Source organism: Photinus pyralis, unplaced genomic scaffold (genome assembly GCF_008802855.1).
Source record: "Photinus pyralis isolate 1611_PpyrPB1 unplaced genomic scaffold, Ppyr1.3 Ppyr1.4_LG7, whole genome shotgun sequence".
In the NCBI taxonomy this organism is placed as follows: Eukaryota; Metazoa; Arthropoda; class Insecta; order Coleoptera; family Lampyridae; genus Photinus; species Photinus pyralis.
The window spans coordinates 24414784-24436733 of record NW_022170738.1 but is presented as its reverse complement, the minus strand read 5'-3'; the positions used below and the strand labels follow the sequence as shown (position 1 = coordinate 24436733).

Below are 21950 nucleotides of genomic sequence, written 5' to 3'. Positions count from 1 at the left end.
AGTTAAAAAGGCGTTTAACGACTACACCGATAGGTACTGTGTTCTCCTTGATCGGATACCGAAGCCAGTAACGTCGCAAATGGCAGTGTTTTATGCCAAAAACAACATTGAAGAGGAAAAAGTTGTTGGGTTGCTTTAGTAAGGTGCTTTCTAAGCCAAAACCAAATTATTACCCGACACCTGTTACTAGCAGCTGTAAAATCCATAGAGCACTTCTAAAAATATCTGTACGAAAGAAACTTTCCGTACGGACAAATCATGCAGCCTTGAGATGGTTACTAAATTTTAAAAATCCAGAAGCTCAGATTGCAAGATGGGTCGAAAGAATACAAGGACACGACTTCACCATCGACCATAGAGCAGAGACAAGCCTTCGGAATGCTGATGTATTGTCAAGACCTTGCCCACCGAATTATAAGCATTATAGGGCAGAAGTAGAGATGGCACCTGTGTCTAGAACGACGTTTATGCCAGCCGTGTTGGCATCTGAACAAGAATCTGGCGCGGATTTGAAACCGATTATTGCGTGGTAGAAAAATGGACGGCGCGGAGACCCGGTTGGCACCTTATTCTCCCAATGTGAAGGCGTACTGGGCGCCATGGGATTCGTTGGTGATTGAGAACGATCTTCTAAAGCGTATCCTGGAGAGTGACGACGAACAACAACAGAAGTTACAGTTGTTGATCCCGAAGAGGTGTTCCTCCAGAAGTCTTGAAACTGCTGCACCAGGAAATTAGTAGTGGTGACTTTGTAACAAAGAAGACGTGGGAAAAATTACGCCAAACTAGAGAAAAACAACCCAAGTATGCGGATAGCATTAGCACTGCAGGATATCGGACGTGTCGTTTATTGCATATGGGCAAAAGGACTATCTGTTGACAAACCGGATTATCAGTCGCAGGATTGGAGGAAAAAGATGTTGCAGACAGACACACGAAAAGTTGCAGTACCTAAATTAGGCTGTGGATTTGATGGGCTCGATTGGCGGAAAGTCTTTAATATTCTGGAAGTAATCTTACGCGATACCGATGTGAAAATCCTGTTGTACTTTCCTTCATGATCTTGTAGTTTCGGAATGAGCAACTTGTAAGTTGCACAACCCCTTACTCTGACAAAAATGTGCGACATTAAAATAAGATGTAAAAATGGAAGTATAACACATTAATAGACCTGTCGATATCGTGGGAGGAGTTGTGCCTTGCCGATAAGGATTTTACGTGAGGAATCCAAGTTTGCCAACTCGAAAACTGCAGGGTGAACTTTTTGTGGCCGAAAAACCTCGAAATTTTGGCAGTGTATAACGGTTCTTTAATGCATTTTGAATTGCTAATTTTGATTTGGTAAGTATAGCTTTGTTATGTATTTTTTAGATGTATAGCACTCCAACTCCACTAATCTGACTCAGATGCCTATATACTATCCGCAGTCCAAGTTGACCAACACGTAAAACCCCTACGGATGTTAAACAACTTCCACGAGAAAACTAATATCCTAAAAGATAATGCTCTTTGAGGTTACGAAAGCATGTAGAAACGGAGCAGATATTTACTACGTACGTTTATCACGTCACTCGCTCACTTAGCCATGCAATATAATTTACAAGCATGTAAATATAAATTTTACAACTTCATGTAACACGATTTGAAAGTTTTACGAACTATTAATCTACATCGTAACATTACATCGATCAAAAGCAAGCGCGATTACAATTAATCGGGCAACTAAATCAGTCCAGGAGTTGTAAACGTACAGTACTTTATTGCGGGTTCTCCTTATCGGACCGCATATTTCCACAGCTAAGACCTAACTCGCTCACCTCGATAGATAAAGAGGTTTTACAAATGGAAAATCCACTATCAAATCTGTTAAAATCGACCGACGAAAGCTATACGACTATTACGTTTACAGCTACGTAAATGCTCAATATATTTTCGGAAAACCGTTAAAGTCAATTACGCCAAAAGATACATTCTCCATCGACGCCATTTTTACATTTCTAATTGCGTTTCCCTGTATCTATCTGTGAGCTTAATGTGACTGCACAGCTTTGCTCTTTTTTAGCAGAAACATCCACACGTGATCTTTGAAGCTCGAACCAAGGCAAATAAGGGTTGCGCAAATTCTGGCAACATGGAATGGAGGTTGAATGCACATGCAGGGTTCCTTCCGTCACAAAATAGGGATCGTCTTAAGCGAGACGTGAGGGAGGCGACCAAATACATCGAAACTGCAATGGTCATCGATAAGGCGATGTTCGAAAAAAGAAACGGAAGTACGCGGGCCGAAGTGGTGCACGATTCGATTCAAGTTGCCAATATTGCGGATCTTTATTTTCGTACGTTAAATACGCGAGTGTCGGTAGTTTATATTGAAACGTGGCAGGGCGGAAATCAGGTTCAAATTGACCGGACTCAAGATATCAGTCGCGCTTTATCTAATTTTAATGATTATACGTCTAGGAAACTTTTTAAAGTGGATAAGGATACGACGCAGTTATTAACTGGTGAGGCTTTTGTAGGTGGTGAGGCCGGCATGGCCGTTCCTGGCACTGTCTGCACGGCAAAAGCAGTCGGGATCAGTGTCGACATTAATACGTACGAGCCTCATTTACTTGCCGGCACGATGGCCCATATGATCGGACACAACATCGGTATGGGACACGACGATGGAAGGGAAGAGTGCCGATGTTGGGACTGGCATGGGTGTATCATGGCTCAGGCTATCGTAGGTTTAGACAACGTGCAGCCTTATAAATTTTCGGAATGTAGTCTTTCCGATTACATAGATAGGCTTAGAACGGGGAACGGCATTTGTCTTCTAAATAAACCCAACGAGTTAGAGGTAAGTTCTTTATACTTCAATTGAATAAGTTCGAGGTATATCGAATGTATATCTAAATCGGATAGGTAGATAAATTATAGCTGAAAAAAGTTTAAATTAAGTTGATAAATTCTTCTACCAGCAACATCAACTATACAAAAGATTGGAAAACTTTAATACACTAACTTTTATTACTTAATTTGTACAAGATGTTAACAAGCCTTCTAGTTATCTCTACAAGCATAATTTATCAAGCGTTTAATTAAACTTACGCCATCTTTGTATTTTTGTTTATAATTTCCAACTTTCACTAAGAAGAATATGACATTAATGATAATTTTTGCGCGACCTAGTTCAAAAGTTTTATTTTGTGAGAGCGTCTGAAAATAATACGCCTCGTGCCGTTAAAGTACGCTACGGCCATTAAGTAATCTTTTTCAAAATTAATTTTTTATCACGCAACTAATGGGTTATAATTATCAAACCCCTTTTGATCTCTTAGCCGTGCATAAATGGATATATGGGTATCCTGATGGTATCAACTTGTATGGCTATCGCATGATTTAATTTAAACGTTTACCTCACGTGTTTTTGCATTGTTCTCCAAATGCTCGGTGCTTTTTTGTTGACTGACCACATCAACTACATTCGTATAAAACCCATTGTGGAACGTCAGTTACAATTTGATTCATTCCTTCCCCAATCAATCTAGATCACTGACTTTTAAACTGTTCTATTCAGTTAGCCTACATCTCGAAATAATACGAGTATCTAGGTATAGTGTAGAGCAGTAAAGTGAATTAAATTGTCTACGGCATTATTTAAACACTGTCCTGGTCAGTTTATACTTCCAGGAATCGCAGATAATTAAAACTCCAACTCAAACACTATGTAGAATTAAACTAATATTCCCTTTTAGAATTTACCGTTAACTTTAACAAGATTATAAAATTTTAAACGAGCGGTCGTGTTACAACTATAAATAAGGTTCGTTTTACAGCACTTTTCTTTTGTTAATTTTTGAGCACCCTTACTTTAGAAAGTATTCGATCGCTCTTATGATCTTCTCCCCGTATTTTATAACAAACTCCAATAAAATTTAATTTTCCCTCGTCCAATTCAGTCTCTTCCTACGCTAAAAGTGTAAGAAGGAAAAAATTAACTAAAAAAAAAATTTAATTCGAGTTATCTCGAAGTGAAAGTTCTAGGGAGCTTACGCGGCCGTAAATGATTGCTTGTTGTAATAGCCTTACGGTCATAAATCTTATTAGTAACAGTTTAAATTCTTCTAGCCGTAACATAAGTTTGTTGGAAATAGTGCGCTAAATTAATTGGTGTCTGTTTAGGTACGAAGAACTTGCGGCAATAGAGTAGTGGAAGAAGGTGAAGACTGTGATTGTGGTACCATAGACGAGTGTCCAACGGTGGATCCTTGTTGTGATCCAATCACGTGTAAGTTAACTAAGGAAGCGGAGTGTGCTTCGGGGCCCTGCTGCGACAGCTGCAGGTTACGTGAGAGAGGGGTAGTTTGCAGGGAGTCAACAAACGAATGTGATCTGCCGGAGCACTGTTCGGGAGAAACGGGAGACTGTCCCACCGATGTCTACAAAAAGAACGGCAATTCTTGCGGGGAAAATACAGGGTACTGTTTTAATGGTGTTTGTCCAACGCTCGCGATTCAATGCGAACACATATGGGGAGGAGTAGCGGGGGATGTTCAATGTTTTGACCAATTTAATTCTAAAGGTTCACTTAATGGACATTGTGGTAGTGACGGTCAGGGAAAACTTCTTAAATGCTCGCCGGAACACGTTAGGTGTGGCTCTCTGCAATGTCAAGGAGGGAATCGATATCCACTGGTGAAGGGCTTGGATGAATCATATTCTAGAACAATAATTTCCATTAAAGGAGTCGAATATGAGTGCAAGTAAGTGGCAGGAAAGCACATACATATGATTCATAGCTTCACTTCACAGAGCTACAAGTGGTATTCTCGACAAATCTGATCTTCCGCCCCTTGGTCTCGTGCGCGACGGGACTCCATGTGGAGAAAACCTCATTTGCCTTAATCAGACTTGCACCAGTATTTTTCCACATATAGATCAAGCAAAGTGCCCTAGTAATCAAAATAATCTCGAATGTTCCGGCCACGGGGTAAGGCGACACGCCTTGGGTACGATTTCGTTTTGATATGCTTTGTTCTAGTATTGCACGAACAGTAATAAATGTTATTGTGAGCCTGGATGGAGCGGACCTGATTGCTCGATACAAGTGGAACTTACGCCCCCACTACCCACATCGCCTCCCCAAACACCGAAATCCGTTGGTAACTTACAAGAAATAATGAGGAAGAAAGAAACCCCCTACGGTAGGTTCACATTTTTCTTCTTTGATACACTTAACCAATCATTTTTTTGTAAATTGTTCTAACTGTGTTTCAGGTTGTGTCCAATTTTGTCATGTAAAAGTATTGTTATGTCTATAATTATACACATATACACATTACATACTTGCACTACTATAACCATTGTCTTACAAGGATCATATTACACTTACTTATTATGCAATCCATGTGCGGTTCCACAAAGCTAGGAATGGTAAAAATGTATGGCAATTTGAAATTCAGATTTAAGTTAGTTGTTACTAACGGTTTTATGCTTCCCAGCTAATTACACCACTACTTATCCTTTACATAGTTTCAGTTTTCAGCATTTTTAGTCCATGTAAATCTTAATTTTTTTAAATTTGAAGAAATTTATTAAAAGTGAACAAATCGAAAATTTCTTCAGAACAATTTCAAAATTAGCAAACGTATCACCAATAAGGATTGAAATAACGAATTTGCTTAGATGTTTGGTTGTGTACAAAAAAAAGTTTCTCTCTACCTCAAGACGGCGCACTCCAAAACGGGGTAAGAAAAAATGTTGCCAAATCTCGCTTAGTTTAAAACAATTCAATTTGTTCAGATTTGTTTATAAATGCATAAAGCAAGTACCCATCAAATTGCTTAAGATTGTGACAGTTTTCGTGATCAACCAACAAATCTTGCAGTCTTTTGATTTGTTAAATCTATGTTGAACTTGAAATACCCTCAAATACCGAATGTCGTCGCATTCAAAATTGTTTTGACAATCCCGTTGCGTTGGGGTAAAAATACGCCTCAGAAAGAAATTAAAGGGAAAACGCAAATTATGAGACTTTTGAAAGTTTCTATCTCACACCTAACTTTTTAACATAGTTAATTGTTACGCCCTGTATAACTTTTCCGTATTAAAACGCTAAATGCTAAAAATGTCGTACACCGAAAGCCATACCATATTGTGTCGATGGTTCAATTGTCACTCAATAAATTGTGATATATGTCTAGAAACCACGATGGCAGAAAATTCTATTGTGGCAATGATCCCAAATGATAGAGCAAAATTCGTCATTCATGAATTCACCACCGGAGGGTTCACTCCCGAGTGCGAGTGTGGTGAATTCGCTTCCCAGAATAGTCACCCCTAATATTCGTCTCAGGTCCATTTGTGAACCTTTATTGTTAACTAGAAATGTAAAACCTATGACAATTACATTGTAGTAGATTAATGTACAATGCTGATCCTTCGAATCCTTTCCTTTTTTTTAAAATGTTTATGATACTCAAAAAAGTGGTGAAATTTGCGTCTCTTCTTTGATTTTTGATGGATACCTTTACCTATATACCATATGGTATATGGTAGTATAGAAAATATTTTTCCTTTCCTTCTTGCGAGTTATTGGTAACTCTAAAAGAAAACTTTTATTTTGCAAACAGTATTATCATGAAAAATCGACAAAGTATGATGAAACCAGAAACTCAGTCTTTACAATAATAAGTACACTCTATTTTGTTGAATCACTACGTTCAGCTTCGGTAAAAAAGACCAAAAGGAAAAAATCTATCTAAAGAAGTAAACTAATGATAATGATTGTATAAACCTCCCATAATAATTACCAAATAATTAATTACATACCTAGTTAATATTTGTTATTAAGTAGTCGACAATTTTAATAGAAGAGTCAAAATTCGATTATCGATTATATTAAACCATTATAGCCGACTTTGGCTTAGCCCAATTCGGTACAATAGGTGCCCATCATTGTGAAAAAACGGGGTTGCATTTATGAGTGACAATCATAGCCACCGTCCATTTTCCGCCAACTATTATGCATTTGCAATCTCCTCGAATGCAATGACTGAGCTCATCGATGAACGTGTAGTATAACAAAAACCAATCGCCGTTTGAATCGAAGAACAGAGAGCTTCATTTGCCATTAGACATTTAAAGCTCATTAGGACTTGGTCAAGAAAAATCGAACATTGAGAGCTTAGGAGAAAATGAGGAATTACTTTTTATGGTATGGCGTAATTAAAACCCCCGCAATAGGTACTAGAAACATACTATGGTGGTTAACACTGAATTAACCATAAGATACAGATCCACACAACACTAAAACAGATCCTAATAGCAATTTGTAACATGAAGACGATTGTATTTATTTCACAGGCTCAACGAACACCGATAATCTGACAACACTGACCATGGTGTTTATCCTGGTGGGTGTGGTGAAGGGGGTCTTCATATGTTTTGCAGTTGTGGCTGTTTGCTTCAGGTACTAATCAGATCAGTCGGTCCCAGAGAGTGAGCGGGGTGCCTGTGGAATGTACATAAGCTTCACCATTTTCTCGATGTTGTTGCTATGTACATACAACATAATTGTGCACTGTTAATTTATATTAGTCTCATGCGTGCTTTCCTTTTTTCTCTTGGCCTGTATGTTGATGCATGATGCCGCCGTCCGGCGCCGACGCTACTATCCACCCTGCGTTGGATCTGCAGAGGATTATCACGGATCCAACACGATTTTTCTTGTGGGCGTTCTGTTGTCGGTGGTAGGGGGTGTTTTCCTTGTGTTTACGTCTGCAGCTCTATGCTACAGGTCAGTCGTAGTACACAAAAACTTCTCGTTCTGCCTCAGGTTAGTGCGCAGACCGACCAGGTAGTTCCACATAAATTCAGCATCAGCCAGCTTTTTCCTTTACGTTTACCTTATTTAGTTTATTTCCTTATTTGCCAACGCTATATGTCCGTAGTTAATAGAATTTTTACCCACTCACTTTTCATATCACATTAGAAGTCTTCTTTCTGGTCTACTTACTAACTTCTTAACACAACAGCTCACTATGACATTAGCGAGTTACTTAATCTCATGGGGAGCTCTTGTGCTCTTAACGCTTACCATAGATTTACAATTAATGAAAGCACTGTTAAAACGTGTAAGTATTTACGGGGTTTAAGTTATATCGAAATAATTTACATATTGTAAATCTTGTACATTTACAAATATTGCACGTCCTTTTGATAAAGGGAAGAAGTATTGCATGTATACAAGGACGTAGCTCTTGGTGATGTACTCTTTGCTTGTAAATTTAATTGTCTCTCTCACTATTAGTTGCTATGTTTTGTATGCGTGCAGTGCGAGTGCTTATCCCGTCTACCTATACTTAACTTATAAAGCTAATGAACAAACCCATTAAGTTTACAATTTTTTTTCAAATACTTTCCACACTTTTTTCATAATTTTTTGCAAAGCTTTCTTTGTTCTACTAACTATCTGGGGACAAACAAAACTACAATACATATTTTTTTTGTGGAAAAGTACAAAAAAAATCTCCACACCTCTTTCAAACTTTTGTAATATTTAATTTCCAACCTAATAGAACGAGATATTAATTGAGTCTTCTTGCTTTTTCTTTGTTTTGTTTCGGATAAATTTCAACTGGAAGGAAGACGACGGTTCGCAAATACCAGAAACCGTACATTAAAAAGTCGGCGTCGAAAAAGTACAGCGTCCCCACCGGAAATCATTCTCAGGAGGACTCCCTTGATAACGCGAACAAGATTTTGGGGAATATCGCATCGTACAGTAGGTGAGTTGGTTTTAGTTCTATCAGCCGTTAGTTACACCGAAGAAAAAGTTCATTAGTATTTTGCACCAAATCCATCATCATCATTTTTTTTTACTTGTTTTCCGTCATTCAATTTATGCAGCCTTCCCTACAGAGTGAACGTTGGGCGATTGTTACAGTTTTTTTTGCGTTGCATTTTACTTTTTTTGCATTTCTTTACGCGTCTCTGTTCGAGTCAGCGTTAAAATTAACATAGAATCCCCAGCTTTTATCCAAAGTAACTGCACCCATACTTATCATTTCAGTTTCTGTTCATTATTCATGTTAATGCTAACGGAGACTCGTGTTACACACTTTCTGCGTTTTAACGACACTGATGCATGTCGAAAGGGCGCAGTTTTTTTACCGACCGCAATTAGAGGGAACCAAAAAACTTCGCCCAGTTCATCGTAAAATCTTGAAACGTTGACATTATTATCTAATTCTAAGACAATTTTTTTTGTCAGCCGCGCCGATTCCCAACGAGTTTTATTCCGACCAGCCAATCATATGGGAGCAGGGAGTTCTTCGCATTTCCAGTTAGTTCGAATTAATGTTTAAATATTTGTGTGTCTCAATTTTCTCACTCACTCATTGTTATCGTTCATTTAATGTATCATACGAGCCTCTTATTGTCACTGTCGTACTCTAGCTTCAAACCTATGCACGATAAATGTATGTGTCTCGATGAAGAATTCCGCTTCAGTTCGACACTATAGTACACTTTTATTGTTTTATTTTTAGAGACCACAAGATGCAACAATTGCAAAGGATAGCCGCGGGGCCGGGAAGTGAGGATGATGCTATCATTTCTGGTAAAATTCAACGCTCTTAGTATACTTGAACCATAATTCACTTTATAGGAGAAGAAGAAGCCGTATCCTTCATAGATCTTCAGCATAATAACCTTAAGCTTCCAGAGAAGAAGGGCATACTTAAGAAGCATGTTTATGGTATGGTCATGGGATCCGATGGCAAGGAAGGTTGGGGCGATGGGTCGCGCAGTGATGATCTTATGGCTCCCACACAAGAAACGGTTAATCAGCTTATGAGCGGCGCTAGTATGACGGAGGTCGAAAGGACGCTTAAAAGTTTGAACGGGTACCACGATGATATACTTCAAGCGCTTAGAAATGCAGCCAGTCATAGAGGTGCATCCGCGACTCCTTCAGGTAGCAGTACGGCACTTAGTGAAGATATTTTAAGAAGGAGTTTGCAAGAATGCGTTATGAGTTACCCGGAGTATAAGCGATCTAGTAGTCAGGATAAAATCATGGAACCACAGGTAGGTTTTATGGGTTGCTTCTTTTGCTGGGGTGATCGAACTCTATACTCGTCTTTGGATTACCAGATGATTTTTGCACTACAGCCAAATCTCCTCTTTTAGTTTCTTCTGGTATACCATTTCCAAGTTTACGCGAAGAAGACAAAACATTTTGGAAGAGCCTTTTGAAAAGATTCTTGCCCTCTTTTTCTGTTTCTATACCATATGCATAACAACTGAAGTGAGAATTCACGAATAAAGCTTTGTGCCAATTGTTGAACTCTCTCATTTGGCAGTTATTTTTACAAATAGTTCTTTGATTCTAATTTCCCAGTTGATTTGAATGCCATTGTTTCTTATGAACTCATGAACTATACCTTTTCCCATATATTTTGAATTAGTAGAATCAATAATTAGACAATTCATCGTCGAATACTTTGATACCCACATTTTGATGAGCAAGCAATTTTTTTTAATTATCTTGGCCATTCTTCTTTTTGCTCCTTTACCCCAACTACTCTTCTATCTTTCCGCTTAGTCTCACAATGACTACAAAGAGATTTGGTGGACGATTTCAAGTCATCTATCTTTGAACAAGCGCTTCTTTCATTGAGATTTACAAAAGCCTTTTCTACCTTTTTTTTGCGACGATCTCGACACAAAACCACACTTTTGGATCTCTACATCTGAAGAATAATTTTGAGTATGGAGTATCTACTCTATATTCTGTGACTTTGATTTACACGTGACGTCACACTAGATGCGCAAGAACATCCCATTTTAAGTGTATTGTGAATTAACCCGACGACAGAACCGCCCGTAACGACATTCAACTTCATCTTTTGGACCAGATTTTATTGGCGTTGTATGCCAGTTTATGTTTCCCGGGCGGTTTGGAGGTAGGGGTGGGATTCGCTCACTTCTTTTCGCTCCCTTATTTTTTGGTTTACTTACCAAAGAGCGATAAATAACAGTACTCGAGACCGAAAGTCCACGGGAACACAGAACTGGTATTAGGATATATAATGTCCTGCATTTTACAGAACCAAAGTTTAAAGGTTCATTTTTGGCCACATTAACAGCAGCAGTTCTGTGGTCACAGAACAAAAATCGAGGCTCTTTTATAGCGTGACTGTCAACTGTAGTTAATCTTTACAACTGCCCTAATGCAGTTCAAAATTAATTAAAAGAACTCGATGAATCAATAAATAATAAAATTAAAGTTAATTACAAGAGAAGCAAGTAAAATGAGTTAACTAATCTACCGAGTTAAATTTAATATAAATTACGTTGGAAATTCGCATGTTTTATTAAAAACCAGAAACTCATGAGGAAGGACCAAATACAACAACGAAAAAATCTAATAAGCAGTGCAATCGCTATCAATTATTGTTCTTTTTGCGTTTCTGTTTCGAAAACAACTTCACTATGGATTTCAGGGGGAATGACACCACCGTAATCGAAATGTAATTTATTTATCAATGCCATAAAACATGGCTTATTGTACACATTGGAACACAACCGGTGAATCAGATGTCAATTCTTTAAACCCGATTCACATTATCGGTCACGTCACGGTCAGATCACGGCCCGGTCGCGGTACGGTCAATTATTGCAGAGTGTATTCCTTTTACAACTTAAATTCAATTACCAATAATTGACATCCGGATACATAATTCCGAACCGCTTAATTTTAATTAATCCCAACAAAGTGCAACGTAACATTGCAAGGTCTAGATTAATATTATGTCTCTCTCTGAATCACGCCCCAGCGCGCACATTTATATTATGATAATAAATGCTACCTGCAAATATTATATCTCTAATTCAGTTAATTAATGTTAATTGAAAAGAATTTACATTGTAGTTTCTTTAAAGTAGGTTCATACTGCTTTTAATGTTTTAGAGTTTGTGGAACCTGGCTATTAACTTATTTAGACCCGTCTTCGATGCCTTAGCCTACGTTTAAATCTTTAAACCTTAAATTTAAATTTAGATTATTTAGTTTAAAGTAATGTCCAAAATTAATTTGAGCAAGATGGTTCGGTTTGGTGTTGTATTTGAACATTATTTAACCCTCCCCCCTAATTTCACATTATGTATAGTTATACACGGTTGATATTTCGTTTCTTGTTCTTACCCGAAACTTGTTGTGCAGGTGGTAGTGGAAGCTGAGGACGAGGAGGAAGATGAAGTACCTCCATGTGGACCAATTCGTATCCGTAACTTAGAGGATCTTATACGCCAATTAGAACATCATTCCAGACACATGAGTCCAAGCGGATCGGAAGATATCAGAATGTCAGAAACAGAGGCCGATCGGCACTATCGTCAAGAGTCGTCTTCGGCCTGTAGTGAAAGCTCTCATCAGTCTCATCGAGATTCGCGCTTCGTTTACGGGCGGTACCGTCAACCGTCGAGCCGTTTAGCTTACCCTCATCATCCAGCGGAAGAGGAGAGTATCTACGAAAGTGCAGATCACGATCGAGGACAGCCGTGCGGGGATACTCCGGATAGTGAAAGGTAAATGAATGAATTCCGAACGGCTACCAGCTACTGGTAGTGCTGTTACACTTATTTTTTCTAGTGATGAATTTATTCAAGCTCAACAACAGTTAGCACGATGGGCGAGTGAGGATGGTGTGGGACAGGCGGGACCGAGTGGAGCAACTCCTCGAGAGTACTTCCCATCGCCAAGCAGTTCGGCAAGCGAAGAACCACCGAGCATCGCACGCGCTCCCGTACCCGCTCCGCCCGCTGTCCCAGTGCATCCAGATCACGCCACCATCCACAGGCCCAAACGTTATCCGGAATATAAACACTGATAGTGACTTACAGGGTAGTATAGAATACCAGATTCCTTATAGCGAAAGAGAAACAGGCCCATCAAGCATCGGTTTCCGACTGATAATTCCTATGGAACGGCATTCTTAAAACCCGATCTTCATTAAAAAGACGTTTAAAAATGTGTATAAACTCGTTTGTGTGGAACATATTCGATTTACTCGTTCCCCGTGTTAAATTATAAGTGTTGTGCCGTCAAAAAGACTGGCGTATATATTTGTTGAAACTTGTTTAAAAAAAAGACTTTTATGCAAACGTGCATTCTCAATGCATGCATATTCTAAATCCGTGAGGTGTATGTTTATGAACCCGATTTTGCCTTAGTTTTTGCGCGATCGCCTTTCAATTTAACGAAAGGCGAGCGCTACTCGTGAGTTATGATGACGAATTCCTTCGATACGAAACGATTTTTTTATTGTAGATGTTAGTTCGCGAATTCTCTTATTCATACTCTTCACAGAGGCAATGGCCTAAATCATCATAACCATGACGTTATAAGTTCTCGTTAACGTTGGAGAAGCAGCCTTGTTAAAGCCTTCCCCAAAACACTTTTTCGCCCACATTCTTTAGCTTCGAAACAAAATACTGCTGGATTTCATTTCATAATCCTTGCATATCCTACAGAAGTTCTAAAAATCAAAATTAGCATAAGTTTTTTAAAACGTACCGTACCCCAAAATTGCAACCGAAAATTTCCACAAAAAAAGGGGTGACTTTAGTAATTGTTATGATTTAAAAAAAGTTTTTTATAAATCGTTAAATAATTATAAAGTTTAGGTGGAGTTAGCAGGTCAGCTTCTCTAGATATCATTCATTCATAAATTGTTAAAAAATATTTTTATGCTCCATCCATTTCTAGGATTGTACAGAACCTTCTCATTAAGTCGTTGGTGGGCGTTATTGAGTGTGTAGCTAGTTTATTTATCCAGATTTCGATTTACACTGGAATCGCGCGTTTATCCTCATAATAGATTCATTGTTGGATTTTGAGATTAGAGGGATAATCGGTTATGATTCAATTGTGAATCGAATCCGGTGTTAAAGAGGTATAGGATTCGCTCACCACGATTGACAATTCTAAATGCTCAGTAGACTACGCAAATTTATGAAGACATTTGATTTTAGTGGAGTGCATTAGAGACAATTTAGGGTGAAAGTGTATATAAAATGAATGTATGATTATTATAATTCCACGAATTGATAGACAATGAAACCCTAACTAATAACTACAATTGTTTCCTACATTCCAAAAATATCCGCATATAAATATTCAGTTGCTTTATTTGCAAGAACCGTTTTAAGCACGCAAAGAATACCGAAATCCTCTTAATAGAAACATTCTATCGAGAATGAGACGATTATAAAATCGTTAGTTTAGTTTTCATCCAGGAATGCACATTTAATAATTTCATTATAACAAGAAAAATTTTGGCTGTTGCTCTGAAAATCTCTCACTTAGAAAATTGTGCAGGTGCTGGCTAAATTCTTTGTATGAAAACTAAACTTCGGAAGTATGATATAAATAATTAAATGTCAATTATATTGTTCCGCAATTAATGAAAACGCTGTAATTTTTCGTTATCTGAAAATGTTTGTGTAGTATAGAACTTGCTGTATTTCAACCCGCCCATGTTTAATTTACAGAGTTAGAGAACTCACCCACATTACTTAAAATGTGCCAATAGATATGACTAATTTATTGCTTTAATTGCACAATTCTGTATAAGTTATTGCAAACGTTGTCACCTGGAAATGGTGATGGTGAGAATCAGGCACTCACTGTTGAGCTCTACTTTGTTAAAAGTCTCGTCTCTTCTAATGTCACAATCGGTTTTGTAAAAATCGATTTAAAATCAATTCTAAAGTTCGTTTTATGTCGTATAATTTAGAAAAGATGAGATTTGTTACTGAAACAATTTGAAAAACACACTATGTGTAAAATCACTTGCAAAATTTTCTAAGAGAAGAACAGGTGGATGTAAATATAGTGTTATGATGATATACACTGCCTAAATAAAATGAATTATTACCTAAGGGTTTTTGCTATTACAAATCCTAGAAACTTCATTTTATGGGGACAATGGGTGACAAATTTTTCGCTTTTTTTCCAGTTTTCGTGCAACAAACATCCATTCAATATTTGCACTCTCAGATCCTACAAAGGCATTGTAACGAGTTTCAGGGAAAGGCACTCTGTCCCTTCGCCTTATCCTAGACTCATACCTCCTACACGTTAACGTTACGGAGCTGGTGCTAAATTTAAAATTTTAGCGGTTGTCGTTGACCAGTTCTTTTATTTGAAGAAGCACACAGACAAGAAAAAATAAAGACATCGTTGGTAATAATTAGGTATGTTCCTTAATTGGAAATGGACCTATATTTAAATTTCACATACAACAGTAATTTAGTAATTGTGGTAACTCTCAAGTAGGTAATTCTAAAGAAGTTTGGGTAATTTGAAGTAATCTAGTAATGCTAGTTATAGTTGGTGTAGATACGTTTAAGTTGCAGTAATTCATTAGAAAACCCTGCTATTAGAATACCTATCATGTATAATAAATCGCGTGTAGAACGTTCGTTTCACCGTCATAGTCGCTTACAGTTTGTAACAAATAGGTAGCAAGGTCGCTGCTCATATTTAATTAAATTCAATCAACAATGGTGGACATTCTGTGCGAAAATTAAGTCATCATAATAAATTATAACCAATTAGGTACCTATTTATAACGTTCGCATGGGACATATTTTAGCGCATTATTTTTGTTGTACTGGACTTCTTCAAGACTGCCTGGTGCGGAATGTATACACTCCCATATAGCAAATCAACATCCCATTGATGTATTTAGAACGTTCAGTCCTTGAACGTCCACGTGAAGGACATTAGATGTAACATGGACGTTCGGAGAGATGTTACTTCTGCACAAAACTGGCCATCCAAATTATGTCCATATTTAACATTGCGTGGACGTGCCTTAATAACCGTTTCAGAGTTGTCCATGTAATGTACTGTGCAGACTAGGCCACGAGAAAATTAAAAATTCTGTCTAGTAATGTATTATTCTTGAAACTAAAACAAAATTTTACAGGCTTGTCAGATTTATAAAAATGTACATTACACGGTCACGTGTATTTGTCTTCATTCTTTGCACGTTCATTGCATCGCCTCAACCGTTTTGGTACTGCCAATGCTCACAAAAATATGTTATACTTAAGTAACTGTTAAACTGAAATATTCTTATAAAATGAAAAACCTCTGTCTGTATGTTCTGCATTGATGTTTTAAATAAGTAGGTATGCAGAATTTTTCGTTACAAATGATGCCTGCGACCCTGGGTCGACGAATACCCGTAGTAAGTGAAACTCTCCGAATGTCTTTAATTCCGCATGGTGATTTTGGGTAGTCACCCAATTTGTGCTATTGCTTGCAGTAGGCGCCCTTTTCCCAGTTGGTTTGCCATCATGCCGTTTCGTAAATGCATTCTACTATTTTTCGATGATGGATCAGCCTAGATGCTTCACATGGTCTCCGACTGCATCAGCGAAGTAATATTCTCAGGCACAGTTTGTTGTTAGTAGAGTTTCCTTAGTGTGGTCGGCGATGGTGATATATTTTCTGGTTGCTGGTGCCATTATTCGGGACTTAAATGACCATGTTCAATCTCGATAGGAGATTGAGAGAGTTTGGGGTAGAATGGAAGGCGGTATACCATCACTTATGCCAACTGAAGACTAAAACCGTCCAGCTCAAACGAGTAAAAGCATTCGCTATCGGCCCTTCTGACAAACATAACATAATTACGCAAGCTAAAATTATGCGTGGGCTGTCACAGCAGTTTACCCCCTCTAACAAGTTTTTGGGATTACAAATAATTTTTACGTCTTGAGCGAAACACAACTTTTTCTCTATTGCGAAAAACATTGTATTTAATAATTTTTCTTCTTTTCAATCCCCACATGCACAAGGCTGTACTTGTAGAATATTCACCGTTGTTCGCTTTATTTGGAAACTTAACACTACATTATCTTACTTCATAATTTCGTCTACCTTTTTAGGGGAACTATTTGCCCGCGTTATACTTTGTTGAAGTTTCTTTGCTGTAATATTTTTTGCGCACTTCATTGACGCATTTGCGGATAAATTTACAAGCTTTAAAAAGCCGTTTGGTATTTATTTTTGGGATGACACAACAATCAATGATCATTGAATATTGCTTGCTTTTTAAAAAGGGTGAGGGGGGTTGAACACACGTTCTGCCATTCATGGTATTCTCACCGACATGAATTGGTTTGTACAAACTATAACTTTCCTGCGCGCCTCCTTTCCGAGATCAGTGGCCGGCGGGAGGAGGGAGGGTGTAGAAATTAATTTTATTTTTCATGGTATTCCCATTAAAGGTCTCAACAAAAAGAACTGTTTTCTACCAACTACCACCCTATTACCCTTCGTGGTACTCTAATGAAAGGTCTCAGCGAAAGAAATTAGTTTCTACCTCCTCATCGATTCTTTATCCTGATCGGATATACTTAAATAATTCCTTATATCGCAAGAACAGATTGTCGGAGAATGGTACGCACAAAAGGCGATTGGGAAGTCTGGAAGAAATATACCTACCTATTGGTTACGAGCGAATATCTCTAAAACGTTTTGTCGGAGGAAAGTACTCACAAAGGTAAAATGAATTATCTGGTCGAGGCATATCTATTGGTAATCTCCCCATTAAACATCTAACAAGAAAGTAAACTTTGATAAATATAGCAATAACGCAACCATTTACATACTAAGCTATTTCGGTTTACGGTTATAAAAATGCGCTTTATTTGCACAAGAATTATTCACAATTTATACTTGTTGTGAGTTTCTTAGTTTTTGATAAATTGAAGAGTGAAACTATTTATTTTTTTTTAATTTGCACTTGCTCCATAGCGAAAAATGTTCAATCCAAAAAGATGTCTTTATAAACACATTTTGCGTCGGGTTTCAAATAAAGGCGTCAGAGGGTCTGAAGTTTTATTTAAATTTGACATATTTGACCGCCCACCCCGCCTTAAGCCAAGAGATCTCGCAGGCAAACATGACGATTTCTAATTCGTTATGTATCAAAAAAAACTTCATCAATGTTTCGTTCTCCGTGCAATATAACGGACACTACGCACCCTGACAGCACACGGCATGCTAGATTTCATAGGTTTTCTAAATATTGACTCACGAATTTCTCCATTTCTTTTGTAGGTATATCAACCATAGGCATATTTGAAACACAAAAGTTCTACTGATTTCAAGTGATACCGGAAGTTTCGATATGTGATCCGATAGATATCGCAATGTCACACATGAAATTATATTTGACAAATTTTTTGTAAAGTGATATTGAGGTGAACCTTATTTCGAACGCACTGTATAATATACCATTAATATCCCAAAACGATTTTGGGCAAAGTGTAAAAGTGGCAAAAGAGAAAGGTTTAATTCACCTCTGGCCACATATGAGCGCAATGTTAAGGTTTTTCGTATTTCTTCTCTTTCGCCCCCTGCAAATGCTCAAACCCGCGACTTTTCGCAAAAGCGATCGGCACACTTTGAACCCTCCTTTTGCATCCTTAACGGCTACAGATTTTGAAAGTACCGGTCCCAATAACTTCTCTTCCCGAAGGTGCGATTCTTGTGGTAGCACCTTCCCATGAACGCGTATAAAGGTTTTTCTTTGAGGGAAGCGCATATTATCGCTATCCCTCCTAGTGGCGCCCATTTAGGTACTGATGAGTTTATGGCGAGAAACAGGAAAATTTATTGTTCTAGCAATTTTCTGCACGTTTACATACCTCAAATAACTTGGAAATTCAAGTTTCTGGATATTTATACTAACTTTAACTTACGGTAGTCGGTAGGTCGCTCGTAAAGATGGAAAAATGGGGTGAAATCAATAGCTTCCGCTCCCTAGCAACCGATAAACAAAATATTTGTCAATCTCAATTCTCTCTCAAAATGTTTTGGGGTTTAACGCCGGCATTAGACTTCCAAGAGGAAATAAGAGCAAATGGTAAACATGTCGACGAAATAAACATTTTAATTGTAGGTGGACAAGACTGCCGGCACATCATCAAAACTTTAGCAGGTCGATACAAGCACGAGAAGGTGGTGATTAATTTTTATATTTTGGAAGCCGTTCTGGAAACAGTGGCGAAACAACTTCTGCTACTAAATATCGCACTTCAACCCAAGGAGGAGCTTGGTTTAGTTCAAAAAGCTAGGTACTTCATGGAGCTGTACGGAAACACGTTGGTGCGACCGGCAGTTGCGAAGTATTTAAAGTTGAAGGCTAGTGATCTTGTAGAAATGATTACGAATGAGTCCTACTTGAAAGATATAATGCCATTTGTGGATGTACAGCTGAAGTACAAGGAACGTGATTATTTGGAGAATGTGTTCAAGTTTTGGTGCAGTGTCGACGATTTTGATATTTGCCTCTCCTGGGATCGCCGTTTACGTAAAAGTTTAGGAGTGCGTTATGACACTAGGATGGGTGTTTTTGATTGGGATTTACACATGCGCTTACACCATGTTGGTGGTATACAAGTCTGCTCGCAAGAGTACAAACACTGGAGAGCAACTGGTGTGGCATTTACCTGGCTGGAGTCGGAAGTATCAAAATCAAACCGTTCTCTTGTATGTTGCGTTATTTCTAATGGCGAAAAGTATGGGCATTACGGCTACTTAGGGGAAATGGAAACTGGACCATACGTCGCTTATGGAATAGACTGCGAAGATCTCGCCTTCCTAAAAAGGCAGCACGGGACAAATTCTCATAGGAGTACAGACGTAACCGAACGAAATTTGCGGCAGTACTTTTACGAGCTTGAAAACGGCGAAGAGTACATTCACACTAAAGTAAATAATCTTAATTTGGGAGCGTCCACCTTTGCAGTCTCCGAAAATAAAGTTGTCGACTGCGGCACTGCGGGCGATATTGTAAAAACTCGGAAACCTTGCAGATGTCTTAATATTGACGATGTTAAGGTAAAGTTTGTGACCATAAATGCTTTATCGTCGATGAAACACAAAGAAAACTTTCACAATTTTTTCAATCTTTTATACTTTGGAAGCACGTATCTAAAATATTTGGATGGCGCCGTGGTGGAATTAATTGCTGCACCTGATTCTGTGTTAATAATTGAAAATCAAATGTTTGTTTTAACTCATCGTGATAAAGAACTAGAAGAATTTGAAAAGCTTATCGAGGAAAAAGTTCAATCTGTGGAGCAAAAAACGTCTGTACCGTTTAATGTTAAAAAAGACCATTATGCCAAATTTGTATTAAAATCTTAATGCGTAGGTATTTAGTTTTATTTTATGTGTATGTGCATTTGTTTAAAAAGTTTAGTTTTAGTTGTTCTATGCAAAAACTTAGTAGAATATTTATATTTATATATATTAGGTACAAAACGTCGGGGGCCATGTATCACAGTACAATAATTTTATATCACTGTCACAGCGACCCCTAAAAAGCAATGTGTACTATATTGTAATCACCAATAAAAACTAAATATTATAATGTTTTCTGCTGTAATAATAGGAAGTAAGAGGCTGGTAACGCTGCACGGCTTCAGGCTGCAACTCTTAAACGAGGTATGTTTTATTCAATTCGGTATTATCATATTTTTTTAAAATTTGCTGTGGCTAGCACATATGCCACTCGCACAGATGCCCCCACCCCTTGGCTTAATAGGGAAACATACAATAAACCTTTCAGCCTATAAGACTTTCTTGATTACTATCGCCACATAAAGTAGACGTTCTTTTGCTAAATTTTTGAAGAAATCCAAGGTTTCAGTCCATTTCATTTCGAAGGCTAAAAAGATCACATCATCCATTGCTTGGTGAGACATCGAAAACCTTTGTAGCTTTTTGATTCGCACTGTTGAAGATTAACTTTATTCACAGCAGTCGAACAATACCCAAACACTGTAACTGTTGCATATATGGAGCTCGTGCGCTTCTTGAAAAGCTTCTTTTTGAGCATGTAACATTTTGAAAACATTTGGAGATAAGCTCGATGTTGAAAACGAAATTGGCCTACAATCTTTTATTTTTGAGTTACTTATAGGCAAAAGTTGCATTTTTCGATTTTAAACCTTTTTTATTGGGTTTTCGGAAATGTGTTTCTTTGTTTCTTTGTAATGATTGTTGTATAATATGCCGCTTTTAAAATAAGTATGCGGGGTCAGGTAAAGAAATTATCGGACCTAAGGATTAAAAAAAGTTTTAAAAAAAAATTATTAGAATTTTTTTTAATCTTTAAAAATCTCTTTTTAAACTTTTTCAATTTCTCTTGAATCCTTTTTTAATATAATATACCTATTTAATATACCTAATAATTGGTGTGCTATAGTTTTGAAAAGAGAATGTAATATGCTGACTGTTGATTAAAATATATAGGGTGTTTGAAAACGGTAGATTATGCAACAATCATTTGTAATAAACACATTTCCCATAACTTAATCAACAAAGAAATTATACACTTTTATCTATAAATGGAACTCAAATTTTTAAACTCAAAAACAACAGACTGTATGCTAGTTTGGTTTTCAACATCGAGTTTATCTGAGAAAATACATCGGGACTGCAAGGTCAATTTTTTCTATTAGGTATATATAGTTTTCGAGTTACCGCATACTGGCAACCAAATTTGGCCACCCTGTAGAGAGAAAATAATTTATACACAATCGTGATGTAGTCCAATTTTAATAGTTGACATAATTCCGAATATGAGTACATCCTTTCTTTATATTTGATCATTTATGAGCATGGTATATTGCGTCATGCCATTGAATAACTTAATTTTTCATTCTACGGTGGTACTACATATTCACCAAGAGTGAGTAAAGTAGGTTCCAAGAGAGGGCCTAGCACTTGTTTGATATTGGGGAAGAACAGTTCATTGTCTTTGTCGTAAGCCTATAAAGCATTCACAGCAACTCCAGTTTTTGTCCATTTCTTTCCACAAATCGTACTCTGCTCTTAAGGTTTCAGAACCTTCTACATCTATTCGCAA

General features: G+C 37.6%; 2 protein-coding genes across 8 annotated transcripts in view; both read left to right on the top strand.

Moving 5' to 3' along the window:
- Nucleotides 1–13030, top strand: part of LOC116176621 (disintegrin and metalloproteinase domain-containing protein 11) — a 36527-nt gene extending 23497 nt beyond the window's left edge. Inside the window, exons 3-13 of one of the 7 annotated variants that reach the window (XM_031495269.1) lie at nucleotides 2063–2842; nucleotides 4168–4748; nucleotides 4798–4975; nucleotides 5027–5189; nucleotides 7684–7783; nucleotides 8631–8774; nucleotides 9260–9331; nucleotides 9537–9607; nucleotides 9656–10077; nucleotides 12215–12579; nucleotides 12644–13030. In XM_031495269.1, coding sequence (XP_031351129.1) covers nucleotides 2063–2842; nucleotides 4168–4748; nucleotides 4798–4975; nucleotides 5027–5189; nucleotides 7684–7783; nucleotides 8631–8774; nucleotides 9260–9331; nucleotides 9537–9607; nucleotides 9656–10077; nucleotides 12215–12579; nucleotides 12644–12881 — 3114 coding nt within the window. In that variant the 3' untranslated portion in view covers nucleotides 12882–13030. Of the gene's footprint in view, nucleotides 1–2062; nucleotides 2843–4167; nucleotides 4749–4797; nucleotides 4976–5026; nucleotides 5190–7350; nucleotides 7457–7683; nucleotides 7823–8630; nucleotides 8775–9259; nucleotides 9332–9536; nucleotides 9608–9655; nucleotides 10078–12214; nucleotides 12580–12643 lie in introns of all 7 variants that reach the window. The other 6 variants (XM_031495267.1, XM_031495268.1, XM_031495273.1 and 3 more) reach the window with 6 other exon arrangements.
- Nucleotides 13031–18856: 5826 nt separating this feature from the next.
- On the top strand, nucleotides 18857–20224 carry LOC116177071 (dynein assembly factor 3, axonemal homolog). The gene has a single exon (XM_031495935.1). The coding sequence runs from the start codon at nucleotides 18884–18886 to the stop codon at nucleotides 20222–20224; it is 1341 nt and encodes a 446-aa protein (XP_031351795.1). The 5' UTR covers nucleotides 18857–18883.
- The last annotated feature ends 1726 nt before the right edge of the window (nucleotides 20225–21950 follow it).